Below are 16,843 nucleotides of genomic sequence, written 5' to 3' on the forward strand. Positions count from 1 at the left end.
TGCTCAGTTATATCACATACAGGTCCAACTCAGGCACCAAGGGGGCCTATATTAATTTGTTGAAGAATTTATTGAGGGTCCCATTCATAAAGACTGATCTCAGAGCTGGAGGCTCAGGCAAGAGGGTCACAGATTTGAGCCCAGCCTGGGCAGCTTAGCAATGTAGTGAGGCTTACAGAAAAGGCGGGGGATGTAGCTCAGTGCAAAGGTCGGGTGAAAGAGGTGGGCCCCAGAGAGGCGTGCCACCAGAGCCCTTGTCTCAGCAAGGCTTGTGGGCACAGTCTTGCTTGCCGTTCATGCACAGTACACGTTTGGCCTCCTTTGACCTTAGTCTAAAAAAAACAGGACATAATAGTTACATTTTTAATTTCAACTACTTTTTGGCATAAATCACTTTGGCCGTAAGTCATGTCACTGTTGTAAGAGTGGGTTTTCTTTAAAGATTGTTTCATTGCTTATGTTGCTTATATTTTATAAGCAAGATGTTTCTCAAATTTCTCAAACTGAAACGATCCCTAGTCTGGATTTCAGAATCCGGTAGAGGTCCCCGTTCACGGGTGACGCGACACAGCAGGTCCAGGTTTGTTGCCAGCAGACACTGGTGGTTCCAGGCCGTGGCCTGTGGTCCCGGGCTCCCAGGTGCAGCGGGCCCAGGGGCCTTTGCCTCTGCAGCCTCCCCCCGGCCCTCAGGGGCTCTCAGCGACTGGAGACGAAGGACAGCGTGTGCTTGGACCAGGTCACCTTACAGGGATAGAGGAGGGCGAGCTGATGTAGCACTGTCGGCAGCCTTCTCAGGGCTTGTGTTCCACTTCTGTTCCGCACAGTGGCTGAACACGTGATGTGCCTCCGCTTAACCATCCCTTCTTAGACTGGCCATTAGTGGGCAGAGCCTGTCTCGTCACTACGGAGAATTTCCATTCATAGGTCCCAGGGTCCAAGCTTGCGCTGTGCGATGCACACAAATGAAGTAACTTTGTTCTTTTGTAAATCTCCTTTTCCTCCAGATCAGCAATCGTGTTCTATATGTGCTTTTCACGCATGTGCAAGAGCTCTTCGGGAACGTGGTACTGAAGCAGGTGACGAGGCCCCTGCGATGGTCCAACATGGCCACGATGCCCACGCTGCCCGAGACCCAAGCCGGCATCAAGGAGGAGATCCGGAGACAGGTGTGCCGCCTTGCACAGCTGCTGTGGGGTGGGGGCAGTGGGCTCTGCTGCCCATGTGTGACCTGTGTGTGGGGCATGTGAAGCACACATTCCCACGGGCACTGTTCATGCCACAGATGTCAGGGCCTGGGTGGGGATTTTAGATCCGAACACTGCTCTAAGCTCCTGCTCTGCTGGATAGTAACACCCTGGCTTTGTGCCCGTTGCTCAGCCCTCTTCAGCCTTGGTGGTCTTATTTTTTTCGTAATTTAAAATTTTTTTTTTGTTTTTTTTTGAGACAGGGTCTTGCTATGTAGTTCAGGCTGTCCTTGAACTCCCCTCATAGCCCAGGTGGGCCTCAAACTCATGGCGATCCTACCTCAGCCTCTCAAGTGCTGGGCTTACAGGTGTGCACCATCACGCCCAGCTGATGATGTTCTTATTTTATTTATTTATTTATTTATTTATTTTGGTACCGGGGATCGAACTCTGGTCCTTGTGCTTGCGCAGCAGGCGGCAAAACCACTGAGCTAAATCCCCGGCCCAGATGTTCTTATTTTAAAGTGCGCCCTGTCACGGGGTGCTGTGAGTTCCCGAATGGGATGACGGATGAGGCGCTTGGCTTGGCCTGGCATGTGGTCACATTTGCTTGTTTAGACGAGGCTGCATTCTTGGCCATTTTACACATAGGGAGGCTGAAATTTAGGGGAGTTAAAAACTGTCATCTGATTTCCAGGCTAGAGAACCAAGATTGAGCCCAAATTGTGCTGCTGTGACTTTGACATAGGAAACAGTGCTGTGTGTGTCACATTAAGCAATCCAGGACTAAATGAGGAATCCAGGTGCACCTGATCATTTGTATGCACATCACCACCTTGCTCTCCTCCCTTCCTCTGCTTGGAGCTCCTGGTGGTTGTCAGGGGGGGCTGTGTGAGGAGCAGGCACCAGGTCTGGGTCAGCTGCTGGTGGACCAGTGCGAGTCAGTGAACGCGAGCCTCCTTCCCAGGAAAACTAGCGAGGATGGTTCCTCATTTCCTCGGGAAGTACCTAGTGCTGTTCGCTCACTCCTGCAGTGCTAGGTGAAAAGTAGCTGATTCCACATCTTTAGGGATTGTGTGAGTTATAAAAGACACAGTAGGATGTGGGACGCTATCAGTGTGTGCTCTTATTTTCCAGGAGTTTCTTTTGAATTGTTTACATCGAGATCTGCAGGGTGGGATAAAGGATTTATCTAAAGAAGAAAGATTATGGGAAGTACAAAGAATTTTGACAGCCCTCAAAAGAAAACTGAGAGAAGCTAAAAGACAAGTGAGTTAATTTCTCATTTTGATATATCATTTATAAGAAGATATAAAAACGGGGGCCGGGGATTTAGCTCAGTGGTGTCGCTGCCTGCTCCTCAAGCACAAGGACCTGAGTTTGATCCCCGGTACCAAAAAAAAAAGATATAAAAAGAATGTGCTGGAGTCTTATACACTATTGTAAATTATTTCTCCTAAATATTTGTACATACCTGTTAAAGTGAAATTCTCTACTGGGAAGTTATCCCCTGTAGCTAGCGTTCAGGATTACCGGTGCTTCAGCTTGCTGTGAGTCAGATGTTGCATCAACTTAGAAAGGTTTTATGTTATTAAGACGATCTTACTAAGAGATGTGGCCACCTCCTGCTCAGTCACACCTCTGCTCTGCGGCTCAGGACAAGCAGCAGCAGGGTTGGTGACATCTCCAGAGCTGTGAGGGCTCGGGCTGCAGGGCGAGGCGAAGGTCCCCGGATGGAGTGTGCAGCACCAGGCTGCTGTCCTTGCCTGCCGTGTGGGGTGCTCACCGCGGGGTGCGCGTTTCAGGCGGTTGAGGCCTCTGACACCCCAGGGGCTGTCAGCAGGAGGGTCCGGGAGAGACGCCGGAGGACAGCAGCGCCCTGTGTGGTTCTCTGCCGGCTCAGACCCCGTCCAGCTGCTGTTGCCTGCTCCTGTGCATCGAAGCCTGGGCCCAGGCGCTGGAGCCGGATGGCCTGGCCCGGCCAGATGGGGCAGTGGCCGGCTGGCGCTGGGGCCCCGGGCTAGGACAGCGAGTGCAGCTTCGGCCTTCATGCCTCTTGCGCCTGTCCCTCGGTAGCGGAACCGTGCTGTGGCAGCCAGGGCCAGTGTGAAGGGGGTGCACTGCCATCCTCTCCGGTTCTCCAGTTCTCCCATTGTTGTTCCCCGTCAGGGGCTCGTGCAGTGTGAGCCTCACCCGCAGCCTTTCCCAGTTTTCTGGATGCTGCAGTTTACGCCTGCTGTCAACTCACAAACTGCCCAAAAGACTCCTGTTGGCTCTTCACCTTTGAGGGAGGCGTGATTTCTTCGAGACAGGGTCTGTGTAGTTGCAGCTGGCCTCCAACTCTCTCCTGCCTCAGCCTCCTCGAGTGCTGGGATTACAAGTGTGTCCCGCCACGGCCTGCTTAGGAGTGCCTGACTTTTAATCTCAGGTTTTAGCAGGTAAAAGTAAGAAAAACCACACAATCAGCGTGGCGTTTTCTGTAAACAGTCCCACTCCTGCGTGTGTAAGAGAAAAGCTGATGTTGCCCGACGTGTGTGCATGCGTGCTGAGGCTCTCATTCTGCAGGGCCCCTGCCCGCCTTCTGGTGAATGGTGGGGTCCTGGCTCTGTCCGCGCAGACTGGGGTACGTCTGTCCACAGCATGGTGCTCAGCAGCTGCTGATACAGACAGCACGGGAGGAGACTCAGCACGATGCTCAGGAGAGAAGCAAGACTCCGAGAGACTCCTTGCTGAGTATTCAGTTTATATGAACCTCAAAAGGAGGAGTGGGGTGTGGTGGCGCCTACTGGTAATCCTAGCACTGGGAAGGCTGAGGCAGGACGATCACTGCAAATTCAAGCCCATCCTGAACTACAAAGCGAGATCCCATCTCGAAAGAACAACAGCAACAAAAAACTGAAGGAAACCTGGTAGTGGTGGGGAGCAGGTTCGTGGGGGTATGAGCCAGCGGATGGCAGGGCTGGGGGACTCTGGTGACGGAATGTTCTGAAGAATGACGGCGGCAGTGTGGCTGCACACCTGTGTCAGAACTGACCCCTAGGCCGGCGTCCCCAGAGGCCCCAGAGGTGGCGAGCAGGGCAGACTGGGAGCCCGAGTGAATTCTGGTCCCCGCCCAGGAACAGATGCGTGTCCTTCCGGACGGCTCATGCAGTGGCATCCTGTGATTCTGCCCAGTGCTGGAAACGAGAGCAGGCTTGCGGAGTGGATGTGAACGAGTGACACGCAGGCTGACTGCTCTCTTCTGTCTTGCTGGACAGGAGTGTGAGACCAAGATCGCCCAGGAGATAGCCAGTCTGTCAAAAGAGGACGTTTCCAAGGAAGAAACGAATGAAAACGAGGAAGTTATAAATATTCTCCTCACCCAGGTAAGCAGAATTCTTTTTCTCTCTTTTATAAGACTTTTAATCATCATTTAAAAATTAAGCCTGCAAAGGTCTGCTGCAGAATCTTCTAACCTGAACCATGACGTGCAGGTGAAGGGCATTCAGCACTCGAGACCAGTGCTCTCCCACCGACCCCTTCCGGCTCTGCCCCATGTCGGCCTTGTCGTGCTTAGCCCACACGATGGCCGAGCTACACGGACTCTCCCGCGCACAGAGGCGGGCGTCTGTTCCCTGTTGGTGAGATCGCACTCCAGGAAGGATTTAGCTTGGGGTTCTTGGAGGTCGGGACTGGAGCAGGCTTTCTTCTTTGTGGGGCCGGAGGTAGTTGCTGGAGGTGGGTTGTCTCGAGACTCCTCACTGACTCAGTAAACAGGCATGGGCTGAAAATGAGCTTGTTTGTCTTTGAGTTGTCCAAGTCAGCCTTACTCTGTTAGGAAATTCCCAGGCTTTAAATGGAAAGGCGGAAGTTCCAGCCACTACACGTCTCTGTCCAGGCCTGCAGAGACCTGGGCACGTGGGTCACCAAAAGCCCTGCAGGGTCTGCTGCTCTTCCGTCCAGCAGGGACGCGGCTCCAGGCCGGGTCTTCATTCAGGGTTTCTCAGCTGAGTGCTCCCCGGTGTAGCCACAGGGGTGTGGGGCGGATGTCTGAAAGGGAAGCTGAAGACCTTTGCGTCCAGCTCCTCTTTCCCACAGGCAGATTCTGCCGCTGCCTGCACTGTCTGCCTTGGCCTCTCCTCTGGAGGCTCTGGGTCTTGGGCGAGTGATGATTCCCTGCTTTCACGAGCCTATGACTGTCAGCTTCAGGCATGGGTCCTCTGTTACACAATGTTTGTTTCCTGTCACTTGGTCTTGGGGATGGGCAGTGGACAGTGGCTTGTGGTGAGAAACGATTTCTGCACCTTCTTGCCTTGCACGGGACACTGACGCCAGCCACATGTGGCCTGGGCCCTCTCTCTCTAGTGATTCGGTGGAAGGAAGCCCCCCTGGCCCTGGGGGATGCATTTCCTGAGAGGCAGGGTGGCATTAAGCGGGTTTGTCCCTTGGACTCGTCTTTGTTCTGGTGCTGCTCCCAGGCAGTGTTGGCAGCAGGCGCCTCAGCATCCCAGTGGGTTTTGCTGCAGAGAAGCCTGGTTGCCTCTGAGTGCCAGTGCATCTCTCCTCCTGAGGGAGCCCTGCAGCGTGGCAGCACGCATGTGCAGCCAAGTGGAGACCCCCAGACGGCGCAGTTTCCCAGACTTGAGCTGCCGCCTCACTGTGACTCATTTTAGGAGAACGAGATCCTCACCGAGCAGGAGGAGCTGCTGGCCATGGAGCAGTTCTTACGCCGGCAGATCGCAGCTGAGAAAGAGGAGATCGAGCGCCTGCGTGCCGAGATCGCTGAGATCCAGAGGTAAGAAGAGCCCAGGTTGTTCAGGTTTCCAGAATGTTCACTAAATGTGATGGGTGTGGCATGCATTCTAGGAGGCTGAGACAGGAGGATTGCAAGGGAGACCCAGCCTGGGCAGCTTAGTAACTTGTTTTTGGAAAGTTGGCTTTTGTAGATTGCCTCAGCAGAATTTTTTTTTTTTGGTACTGGGGATCGAACTCAGGACCTTGCTCTTGCGAGTCAGGCTGCAGAACCACTGAACTAAATCCCCAGCCCTCAGCTTAGTAACTTAATGAGATAGCCCTCCCCCCAAAACTGTTTGAGCTCTCAGACTTTCTTGCAAAAGAATGAGGCCTATGAAATCAGTTGTCTTTAATTTCCTGTCTGTTGGGTCTTCAGAATGGTGTAGTTGCTGGGTGTGGTGGTGCACACCTGTGACCCCAGCCCTCTGGGAGGATCAGGAGTTTGAGCTCAGCCTGGGCAACTTAGCAAGAGCCTGTCTCAAAATGTAAAAGCCAGGGTGTAGCTCAGGGCCAAGGTCCTGGGTTCCACTCCCCGTGCACACACAGGACACAAACGCAGGTTCTGGTCAGCAGTGTAGTTCGGAGAAAGGGTGGCAGGCGAGAGCGCCGGGCAATGTCCCCGCCTGTCCCCAGCCGCCAGCAGCACGGCCGGAGCGAGACGGAGGAGTACTCGTCAGAGAGTGAGAGCGAGAGCGAGGACGAGGAGGAGCTGCAGCTCATTTTGGAGGATCTGCAGCGCCAGAACGAGGAGCTGGAGGTGAGCCTCGGGCCGGCGTTTCCGTTTCCGGGAGCTGTGGGGTCTCCCGTGGTCCCTGGCGGGGAGGCGGCGCAGGCAGGGATGGGGCGTGTCTTCTCGCTCGCCCACCTGGCCGCGCAGACCTCCTTCCTCCCAGCCGGAAGGCATGTCGCCTGCATGCCACTCGGGCCGCTCGGGGATGAGCAGAAACAGCGGGGCTGGGGCGGGAGGAAGTGTTCCCGGGCGGGGTGGTCCGTGTCCGTCCGTGTTCTGGCTGTGCTCGCGGGGCCCTTGCCCGGGACCGGGACGCAAGGGCTTGGAGCCAGGCGGGCTGAGCGAGGCGGCCGGCTGCCCTCTGCCTCCCCGCAGATCAAGAACAACCACCTGAACCAAGCCGTCCACGAGGAGCGCGAGGCCATCATCGAGCTGCGCGTGCAGCTCCGCCTGCTGCAGCTGCAGCGCGCCCAGGCCGAGGAGGAGGAGGAGGAGGAGGAGGAGCCCGAGGAGCCCGAGGAGCCCGTGCGGCCAGCGGGCGTCCCGGAGGCCAAGCCCTCGCCCAGCAGAGAGCGGAAGGAGACGCCCATCTGAGCGCTGCCGCCCGCCGGCCGGACGCCTTCTGCCCCTGCAGCCCGTCCTGGACTCGGCTTCCCGGGACGCAGGGCCCTTCCAGATAGTGTCACCTCATTTGAAAATTAATTTTCTTCGTTAAAGTAAGGATTTTAACCTCTGAGTGGCTTCTTTTTAAACCAAAAATTGTCTGTCTTTGCTTTTTTATCACAGCAGAATCAGGATCTTTCTCACCCAGAGGCCCCGACCAGGTCGCTGCTGCGCCTGCCGGACGCTGGCCAGCTCGGGCCTGTGCGCACCGGCGCTCGTGCTTGTGCCTTCCACACCTCCTCGGTGCACAGAGGCCGGGGAGGGAGCGGCTCCTCTCCTCCGGCCAGACGGCCAGCTGGGTGTCCCTTAGCCACGCCCCTTCTCAGTCCTCAGCCTGCCGCGGGCCAGGGCCAGAGGCCTCCGCCCGCGGTGCCCAGAGGGTCCTAGCCAGACCCTCACGGACCGCCTCCGGGCAGGCCCATGTCTGCCCGGGGAGCAGGCGCGTTGCCAGATGCCCATGTCCGTGGCCAGCCTCCCGAGGGGCTCCGGCTGACCAGGTGGAGCAGCAGGAGGGCGACTTCCTCCTGTGCTCGGCGCGACTCACCCAGCCCTCGGTTCGGGTCCATGCTCGCTCCCTGGCCGCCTGGAGGCCTGGCCGGGCTGTCAGGTGAGTGGCCCGGCGCGGGCTCTCTAGAGCCTCCTAATCAGTATTTATTCCCAGCACCTGTTTGATGCGGTTCCGCTCCTACCTATTGCACTGTTGTGACTTGGCCATTATTTGATTTTTGTACGAAGAAAAGCTTTGTTATAGAAATCAGCATACTATTTTTTTAAATCTGGAGAGAAGATATTATGGTGACTGAAAATATGGTCAGGTGTCATAAATGTATAAACGCCTTGCTGTCCTATCAGACATAGTTTATTCATTTTATATTCATTGGCGGTGTTGGAGGTTTCTTTTTTGTTTGTGTAAACTCTAATGTCTGTCAAGGTGTCATGGGTTTTTTAAATTAGTATGTCATTACAGCTGTCTGATTGGTTAATTTTTTGCCAGAACCATTATTGATCAAGCAAATAAATTCAGCAGCCATTTGGGAAAAAAATGCTCTAGTATTTCTGTACCCAGTATTTCTTCGGAATAACGGAGTGCCCTGTGGCTAGGAAGGAGTTGGCGCTGGTACTGCTAGGCCAAGAGCAGTGGGGCTTTGTTCTTCTCTTGTTGCTCTCGGTCACCCCGGCCTGAGCAGCCGCTGGCTCCACTCTTCCTCGCCTGTCCCCCACCGGCTGGGCTGGGGCTGCAGTCCTCTCCTTGGCGGCGTCCTGGCCCCTGCGAGAGTGGGCTCTGCCGCGGCTGGCCCCAAGGGGCCCTGGGGTGTGCAGTTCCAGAGGTGCAGGCCCTTGGGAAGCTGGGACCGAATTACCATTTCTGGGATGGGCTGACCTGGAATAAACCGTCAATTCCTCATTTGCTTTTTCCCCTTTAAAAATTCCACACAGTGTCTGTCAAAGTGTAGACAGCTGGCTGCTTCTCCATCTTCGAGTTGAATTCTAGAGCTGGGTTTACGTACTTGAGTTCTGGTTTACACAAGGCCCCAGCACCCTGATCCGAGCATGCTTAGCACCAGGGACCTGGAGATAATGGCTTTGAGAACTGGGGTCAACTTACATGCGGGCTCTAGTGCTTGGGTGATGTTTTCCCTGCAACCATTTGTGCTAAAAAAACAGTTTTTTAGTAATGTATTAAATCACTACTTCCCTGTGTACAGGAAGTCCTGTATCCAGCCAGTGACAGTTACTGACGTCTTTAGTGCTGCAGCTAAGCAAATCAGGGTGAAATACTCCTATGGTAAAACTGCTGACAAACCTCCTGCAAATACCAAATATTGCTACATTTGTCAACGAAATCTGATAGAAAAGAAAAGACTTGTTAGAAGTAAGTCCTCCAGTGCCCTAAATGAACACGTAGCCAGAAACCTGATGACTGGACTTGTGTAAAGTTTTCTAGCACAGGTTTCCTGTGTGCTGCCCTGGGGACAGAACCCGGGCCTGACCCCAGGTACGGGCTCCAGCACTGAGCTGCGCCACCGGCCCTGAGACTTAAGGAAAAGAATTTCTGCAAGACACAATTAAAACTAATTCCCTGTAGGAAATGGACAGAGGAATTAACATGGCTTAACAGATCACTGTAGAAAACACCTTCCACAAGTTAGTTGTGGCTGGCGTGTCGGCTGAGAGTGTGCTCGAGGCCAGACCCTGTGCTGGTTAAGCAGGAAATCGGAGTTCCTGGCGGAAGGGTTTGACAGTGGCCTCTGCCCCCGGACCAGGATCGCGACCGGCCTGCCTCCTGGAACCCTGCCATGTAGGAGGGAAGGGCCCTGCCCTGGCCTCCTGCCTCCAGTGTGGGGTTAAGGGGAGAACAGAGGAGCTGTGAAGTCTTACTTTTTCACATTTATTTCCAGATCCAGTTTCTCTGGCTTGAGCCAGGATGCACCTTAAGGCCACTGCTCTGTGGAGTTGCTGGGAGCTCTCCCCCGGCTCACTGCTCATCCCGGGACTCGGCACAGGGACAGCACAGTGCCTTGGGCGCCATGGCCTTGCCCTCTTCCCCAAAGGTGTCTACCCCGTGGGTGTTGGAGGAGGCCGCAGGCCCAGATGGCCGTCAGCACACGGGCAGCGCCATTTGGCATGGCTGGGTTCCAGAAAACTGCAGGTGGACTCATACACATCCTGGTGGCCGCAGGAGACACCACTTGGGCTTCCGAGTCAAAAGCTGCAGGCAGGGAGACAGCGATCCAAGGAGTGGCACCTAGACTGGGGCTGGCCAAGCTGGTCAGGGGCACTGCGTGCCCTTCAAGGGGCGGGCAGGGGCTGGAGGTGACCAAGCAGTGTGGTCTTCCGGCTCTGGCCACCTCGTGTTGAACACTGTATCTACTTCCACTGTGTGTGACCTGCGCGCTGTTATCACAGCAGTGTGTTGCTGTTTTACTCAGGTTCACGTCGTGAAATGCGAGTATTAGCTGGCTGGGTGTTTTCTCCCCCTTAGGCAGACCCTGTGTGCTGAGGCCACACAAGAGTCCAGGACAGGGGAGTCCCATGCCACACACGAGCCCCTTGCCTGGTCCCCACCATCCCAGCGGCATTGCTGTTCAGCTGCAAGGGAGGAGCTGCTCAGGAGCTGGCCTGCCTTTCTTCCAGCCTGAATTTCTCGAGACCTTTTTAGCCGGTGAGGTGGCGGCAGCTTTGTCCTTGCTGGTAGTGTCCAGAGGTGGCCCAGGGCACTGCCCTCAGCAGCGTAGGGTCCAGTGTCATCTACAGAACTGAGGGGGGGGGAGCAGGAGTTCTGCGATAGCACTGGCTGGGAATCTGCACCTGGGGAAATCAAGCAGGCAGCCCTGCCTGTCGGCCCTGCAGAGCCCGAATGCTTCCACTTCCACTTCCGAACTCATGCCTGGGACACAGGTATGCAGATGCATTCCACACAGGAAGCGGCCTGCATGTTTTCACGACTTCCTGGGTGTGTACGGAGTAAAGCCCAACTGGTCCCAGCACCGGGAGCAGCTTGGGTTTCCACCCGCAGTGCCCTCATCTGCCTGCTCTCACTAATGGCTGCTTTCCTGAGGAGGAGAACCCAAGACAGAGGCTGACAGCTTCGGGGAGGAGGGGCTCCCAGAGCCATGCCAACTGGGACATGGGCAAGCCCAGGGACTGCCGCCCCAGGTGACAGACACTCTTCGGTCTGGTTTCTGTTTTGCACTAAATCAGGACTACAGGTCACAAATTGCATTTATTCACAGACAGGTAGAAAACAAGTATCTATATATTTCAATCAATTTCATTTGGACAGGAGAACTTGTGCCACAACCATTCTGACTGCATGATCCGGACGGCAGCACTCCTAAGTGGCTGCATGGACGCACAGCGTGGGAGAAAGTCGCACCTCGGAGCCGACCACAATCATGTCCACAACACCAGTGGACACACGCCGAGAAGTTTCTTCTGGTCATGACCAGCATGAAAAACCAAGACACATATTGAGCAAACATTCTGCAAATGTGCACAGCAATATGCTGCATTTACAAGTTAAAATCAGATTCTACTTTAGTGTTAGCATCAAGCCCTTGGGAGAAATGCACAAAAATCTCTTCGTTTCTACCCGCCTGGAACTATCCGAGGGGCTGCAGTGGGCTAATACTGAAGGCCTTTCCCGTCTGTCCAGCGTGCGTCTCTTCTGGCTGCAAGAATTCATTCATCTGATGTGAAATAGACCCAGGAGAGAGCAATGCGGTCACTCTGCCCTCAAGTGTCGGTCCGCCAGGAAGACAGGGGTGTTAAGGCTTTGGTGACGTGAGAATCCGCTGAGAAACGCCGTTCCCTTCAGGCGAGGTAAGACTGCCTCTGAGCCCGCCCTTGCCCATGACCTTGTGGGGTGAGCAGGCCCAGAGGTGGCCGCCTGCCGCTGCCCCAGGGAGCGGGGCCCGAGGCTGGGCCTGGCCTAGTACGTGGAGGAGGCTGTGCTCATGGCGTCTTCAGAGATCTTGGTGCCGGCGGGGTGGGTGCTGGCGAAGTACTTGACGTCACTGTCTCGGTCCATCTGCAGGGCCATGATAGTCTGCTCCACAGCCTCCTGGTGGCAGCTGGCAGAGGTGAGGAAGTACTCTGGCAACGACACGACAGCACGCGTCAGGGCAAGTGCAACAAGTGCTCAGTCACTACAAACACAGGACATCAAACCGTCACTACAAGTGATCTGCCAAGGAAGAAGCCCCGTACGCACAGGCTGGGACTGATCTGGATTGCTTTCATGACAAGAAATCTCCTGACATTCAGTGGGAGCTAGGGAACGGTCAGCTCAGCAGTGAATTAAAACATCAGGCTTCTTAGCTATCAACTGGCTTAGCAAAGGAAAAATGCTTATAAACATCGGATGCGTGCGCTCTTCCTAAAAACCAAACCAGCCTTCCCTGCCGTTTCATTTTTATTGCTTTCTCTGAAAGACACGAATGGCAAGGCGAAAAGCAGCAGCCCTCGTTTGCTTACTCTCAAGTCCATGACCGCCTTCCTTCTGTGCTACCCTCCTGAGTTCACGCATCAGCTGTCATGAACTCCGTGAGGCGCAGGGGTACAGCACCCATGCACGACCTCGGGGTGTGTGGCTCCTGCTGGGGGAGGGAGCAGCTGCACTGTGGCCCTGGGGCCCCTGCCATGCTGCACACTTGAGTCGGTGCCGAGATAAGCTGTGAGCTAGAAAAATGCTAACGCCAGGCCCAGGGACCCCTGCAGGAGGAGCAGCGCACTGACTCAACGTCCCTGTCACTGGCAGTGTCCTTGGAGGGAGCCCCTGTGAGCTGGCCCGGGGGTTGCAGGGCACAAACCCCGCTCTGGCTCCCGGCCACCACCTACCTTTCTCTAACAGCGTCTGCCTCAGCGTCTTGGCGAGCAGCACTCTGACGTTCGGGACTCTGTCGTTGGCCAGGGTGAGCAGGTGTGGCATGAGGTGTGCAGCGAACTGGTCCATGGGGAGGCAGTCGTCCTCGATGACAGTCTAATGCAGAGAACCGAGGGCGTGAGCTCACAGCCAGAGCAGCCATTAGGGAGACTGCTTTGTAACCCGTCTCCCAGGTGCTTGGGGCCTCGAACAAAAATCCCATCATCAGGAAGGGACTGGTGGCCAGTGGGCAGTGACACATAGTTCGGTGGATGGAATGCATGATGGTGCCCAGCAGGTGGGTGATGGCTGTGGGTCAACTGAGACGCTGGCAGGAAAGACCGTGACTTCTCAGCACAGACACGAGGGAGCTCTGGGGACAGATGTGCTCCCCTGGTGGAACACCCCGTGTACACAGGCACCAGGGCAGCACACGGCACCCCATAAATGTGGACAAGTTCTATGTGTCAACTGGAAAATTTTAAAATACACATTGTTTTGGTACCGGGGATTGAACTCGGGTCCTTGCGCTTGCACAGCAGGTGGCAAAACCACTGAGCTACATCCCTGGCCCCTAAAGTACACATTTTAGAAAAGGACGCCTCTCTGCCTAGACAGTGTGAAGCTGTTCTCCAGAGAGCAACTGGTGCTGCAGGCCTGCACTGCCAAACTGCTCAGCTTCCTGTGCTGCCAAGGGTGCGGTCCTGGGATGCACACGCCACTGGACATGCTACAGAGCCCATGTGTAAGCGGTATGGGCTGTGGGGAGGGCAGTGGTGCAGAGGCCTCACCTGGCACACGAAGACGAAGGCCTGGCGGCCTGACCACCGGGGACACCTGCCGAAGTTCTCCACCAGCTCCCGGATGAGATCCGCGCCAAAGGTTGGGGGTGAAGCTGTGTGCAGCTTCTTCACCATCTCGCTGACCTGCAGGGAGCACAGGGGAGGGGGAGCTTGGGCTGGGGACCCACATGGGGTGGCGTGCAGCTCGCGGAGACACAGTGACTACGCACCAGCTTGTAGGAAATCCAGCGGACGGAGGACACTTTGTCTGCACACAGGCTCAGGGCGATGGGGCGCAGATAGTCATAAATGTCTCTGGGGCCGTATAGCTCTAGAAGTAAGATCAGCTGCCTACAAGACACAGTGAAAACTCAGGCACAGCTGCATGTAGGCTAACAGTAACCCTAACACTGGATGGTGACAGTGAGGAGCCAGCCAAGCAGGCTTCTCCTGCACAGCAAGCCTGGGCGCCTGGGCAGCGTGCAAACTCACAAACGCCGCCTCCTGCCTGCAGCATGCGGACAGAAGCCGTTGGACTCTTCCCCGGTAACAGGGACTAAACCTAGGGTCAGCTCTTGCCGGGCGAGAGCGCTACCCCTGAACTACACCACAGCCCTTTTGTGAGACGGGGTCTCACTGAATTGCCCAGGCTGGCCTCAAACTTGGGACCCTGCCACCTTAGCCTCCTGAGTAGCTGTGATTTCAGGGGTTCACCACTGTGCCTGGTGAACACTACAAGCCTGGATGCACCTATAGTGTGTCCCAGGTTCACAGCTGGAAGCCCGGCCCCAGTGTGACTGTCCTGAGAGGAGACGGGACCTCCCAGAGCCAGCAAGACAGAAGGCAGTGAGGTCCCAGACACCAGGCCCTGTCTTGCTGGAAGGGGTTGGGGAGGCCAGTTCCGTTCCGCTCTCCAGTGCCACAAGCCCTCTTCCCTTACACATTACTGTCATGGGCGTTTTGTCACAGCAACATGAAACAGACACAGGGCTGGACGGAAGATGGTGTGCGTTTCCAGTCACAGCTTGGGACATCCTGAAAAAGCACCACCCACCAGTGAGGGTCTCACAGAAGAGCCGGTGGTGGCTCTGCCCTGTCGGGGGGGAGCCAGGACTTCATGATGCCTTGTGACACTGCTTCCCAGGGGGGCCAGGCCCCTGCTGGAGTGTGCGACACTCAAACTGTCCCTAGGACACACGGCTGGGGAGACACAGCTCAAGCTACAGCCGATGGCCCACGATAGACAGGGCTGCATATTGGTCCTTTTTCTGCCACTAATCCCCACCCCACCCCAGGAAAAGCACCAAGACATCCTTTAAAAGGTAGGCAGTGACTGGCAGACATTAGGGGACAGTGGCGAGCCACTGGATGCTCCCTGGGTCCCACGGCAGGTGCAGAGGGGACAGGAGCCCTTCCCGGATGCCGACCCTTCCCTACACCCGATGGACACGAACCCCACTGGCAGGCACACTGTGGGAGAGTGGAAGGCTGAGGCAGGCAGTCGCCAGAGAAGCCTGCAGCCCCCAGCAAGAATGGAAGGATGCAGGCCACCCACACTGCTCCCAGTGCACACACAGGACCTGGTGACAGAAGGGATGCCAGACGGGAGGCCACAGGGCACAGAAATATTGGGGGACAGCACCCCAGACAGTCAGAGGAGCTCACAGGACTTACTCAGCCAGCTCGGCTCGGAAGCGCCAGTTTCTACTATTGTCTGTCACCAGAAACTCCTGAAGTTGATACAGATACTCTCGTCTTTTGTCAATATGAAGAAGCTGAAGTAACAAAAATATTTTAATTTAATCAGGACAAAGTATAAGCATCATTTCTTTTACTAGACTGCTTGAGAATGGACCCTAATATAGGTAGTTGTGAAGAAATGAGGTACCTGTATTTAATGCTTTTAAATTAATAAACTAATTTCCCCCAAATCCCTCTACCTTCCAGAGTCACCACCTCTCTGGCTATCCCAGGCACAGCTCATCCAGCCCTACAGCCTGGTGTGACACGTGTGGCCCTGTAACTGCACACCATGGGTGCTTAATGCACGTGGGCAAAAACAATGTATCCTAGTAACTGCTCCACCACCAAGGGGCAAACCCTCACTCTTGATACAAATGGAAACCAACCTAACAGCCGGCTGGATAACATCCACAGGAGGCAGCACAGCCCGGCCTCGGACTCAGGGTGCGGATGGCAGCCCCGCCCACTGCTTAGTGTCGCAAGGCTGGAGCCACTTGAACCCAGCAAATAAGTGCATTGATGTCACTTCGAATTCAAACAGTTTTCATCTTGAGAGAGAAGAAGAAACCCGAAGTGAAGAAAGAAGAGCCAATGGGTGGGACTGGAAGGAGTCCCTGTCGGCGTGAACTGAGGCCGAGGACGTGGGCGTGTGCGTTGCACCTGCTGGACACACCACCCAGGCACACGTGTACTGAAGCGTCACCAACAGCCCATTATATAGGTCTCGCGTTTTTATACATCAGTTAAGAAAATGAGCCCAATAATTCAAAACCAAAACAAACCACCCCTTAGCTTCTGCCTCCTGAGAAGGCCTAAAAGGACCCTGGGGCGAAGGCACATGCAGGCACAGGGCACCACCTGGAGGACGGCAGGTGGGGTGGGGTGGGGTGCCCAGAGCAGGGCAAGCCAGACGGACACACAAGGCAGCTTTGTGACGTCTCCACAGACAACAGGAGCAGAGTACAGCAACAGGAAATCCTGGAGTCAGCATGGATAGTAAAGTTTTCAGGAGGGCCGGGGGAGCAGGGACAGCTTCTTACAGGAAGAGACAAGGCCACTCCAGCACCCACATGGGAGCCACTGCCATGCTGTGAGCCATGAAGGGCCAGAGCTGTGTGTGAGCTCTAGGGACAAGGACACCACAGAGCCCCGGGGCATCATTCACGAGGGCAAACGCCGAGCAGCACCAGGACCCAAGTGACCACACTAGTCACCAGGCATAGGCAGAGCTGACACGTTACCCCTGCGTGACGCATCTGAAAAGACCCAGGGCAGCCCAGGCAGGTGACAAGCCTGCCAACAAGCCAGTGTCGCCAGCATCACAGACCATTGCCAGGCTTGGAGAAACCATCCCCAGGGGCCCCGAAGGCGCCTGGTGTGGACTCAGATGCCAAAGCAGGGAGAACAGAAAGCCTGGGGCCTGGCCTTGACCTGCACAGCAAAAGATGTAATGTTTACATTCAACAGCTGCTTTCCAAGATGAGGGGACAAAAGCCATAAAGGAAATCATTGGAACATTTAAAGAAATTCCAATATAATCTATATAAAATATTTTAACTTCTTTTTTTTTTTTTTGGTACTAGGGATCGAACTCGGGATTGAC

The 16,843-nt window shown here is 55.2% G+C and overlaps 2 protein-coding genes across 15 annotated transcripts in view; one reads left to right on the forward strand and one right to left on the reverse strand.

Moving 5' to 3' along the window:
- Ralbp1 (ralA binding protein 1) overlaps window positions 1-8,393 on the forward strand; it is a 29,390-nt gene extending 20,997 nt beyond the window's left edge. For 5 of the 7 annotated variants that reach the window (XM_004853232.3, XM_004853230.4, XM_004853231.2 and 2 more), the window contains 6 exons: window positions 1,005-1,166; window positions 2,322-2,453; window positions 4,442-4,549; window positions 5,837-5,958; window positions 6,531-6,714; window positions 7,063-8,393. In XM_004853232.3, the coding sequence (XP_004853289.2) occupies window positions 1,005-1,166; window positions 2,322-2,453; window positions 4,442-4,549; window positions 5,837-5,958; window positions 6,531-6,714; window positions 7,063-7,281 (927 nt within the window). In that variant the 3' untranslated portion in view covers window positions 7,282-8,393. The remainder of the gene's footprint in view (window positions 1-1,004; window positions 1,167-2,321; window positions 2,454-4,441; window positions 4,550-5,836; window positions 5,959-6,530; window positions 6,715-7,062) is intronic. The other 2 variants (XM_013075306.2, XM_087190013.1) reach the window with 1 other exon arrangement.
- A 2,662-nt stretch (window positions 8,394-11,055) lies between these two features.
- Ppp4r1 (protein phosphatase 4 regulatory subunit 1) overlaps window positions 11,056-16,843 on the reverse strand; it is a 57,177-nt gene continuing 51,389 nt past the window's right edge. For 5 of the 8 annotated variants that reach the window (XM_087189985.1, XM_087189986.1, XM_087189995.1 and 2 more), the window contains 5 exons: window positions 15,172-15,272; window positions 13,728-13,848; window positions 13,507-13,641; window positions 12,691-12,832; window positions 11,056-11,946 (listed from right to left, as the gene is read on the reverse strand). In XM_087189985.1, coding sequence (XP_087046111.1) covers window positions 11,783-11,946; window positions 12,691-12,832; window positions 13,507-13,641; window positions 13,728-13,848; window positions 15,172-15,272 — 663 coding nt within the window. In that variant the 3' untranslated portion in view covers window positions 11,056-11,782. Of the gene's footprint in view, window positions 12,000-12,690; window positions 12,833-13,506; window positions 13,642-13,727; window positions 13,849-15,171; window positions 15,273-16,843 lie in introns of all 8 variants that reach the window. The other 3 variants (XM_087189990.1, XM_087189991.1, XM_087189999.1) reach the window with 1 other exon arrangement.

The sequence above is a fragment of the Heterocephalus glaber genome, unplaced genomic scaffold, assembly GCF_053883595.1.
Source record: "Heterocephalus glaber isolate CG9 unplaced genomic scaffold, H.glaber_assembly_v1.0 deba00000331, whole genome shotgun sequence".
NCBI classification, from domain to species: Eukaryota; Metazoa; Chordata; class Mammalia; order Rodentia; family Bathyergidae; genus Heterocephalus; species Heterocephalus glaber.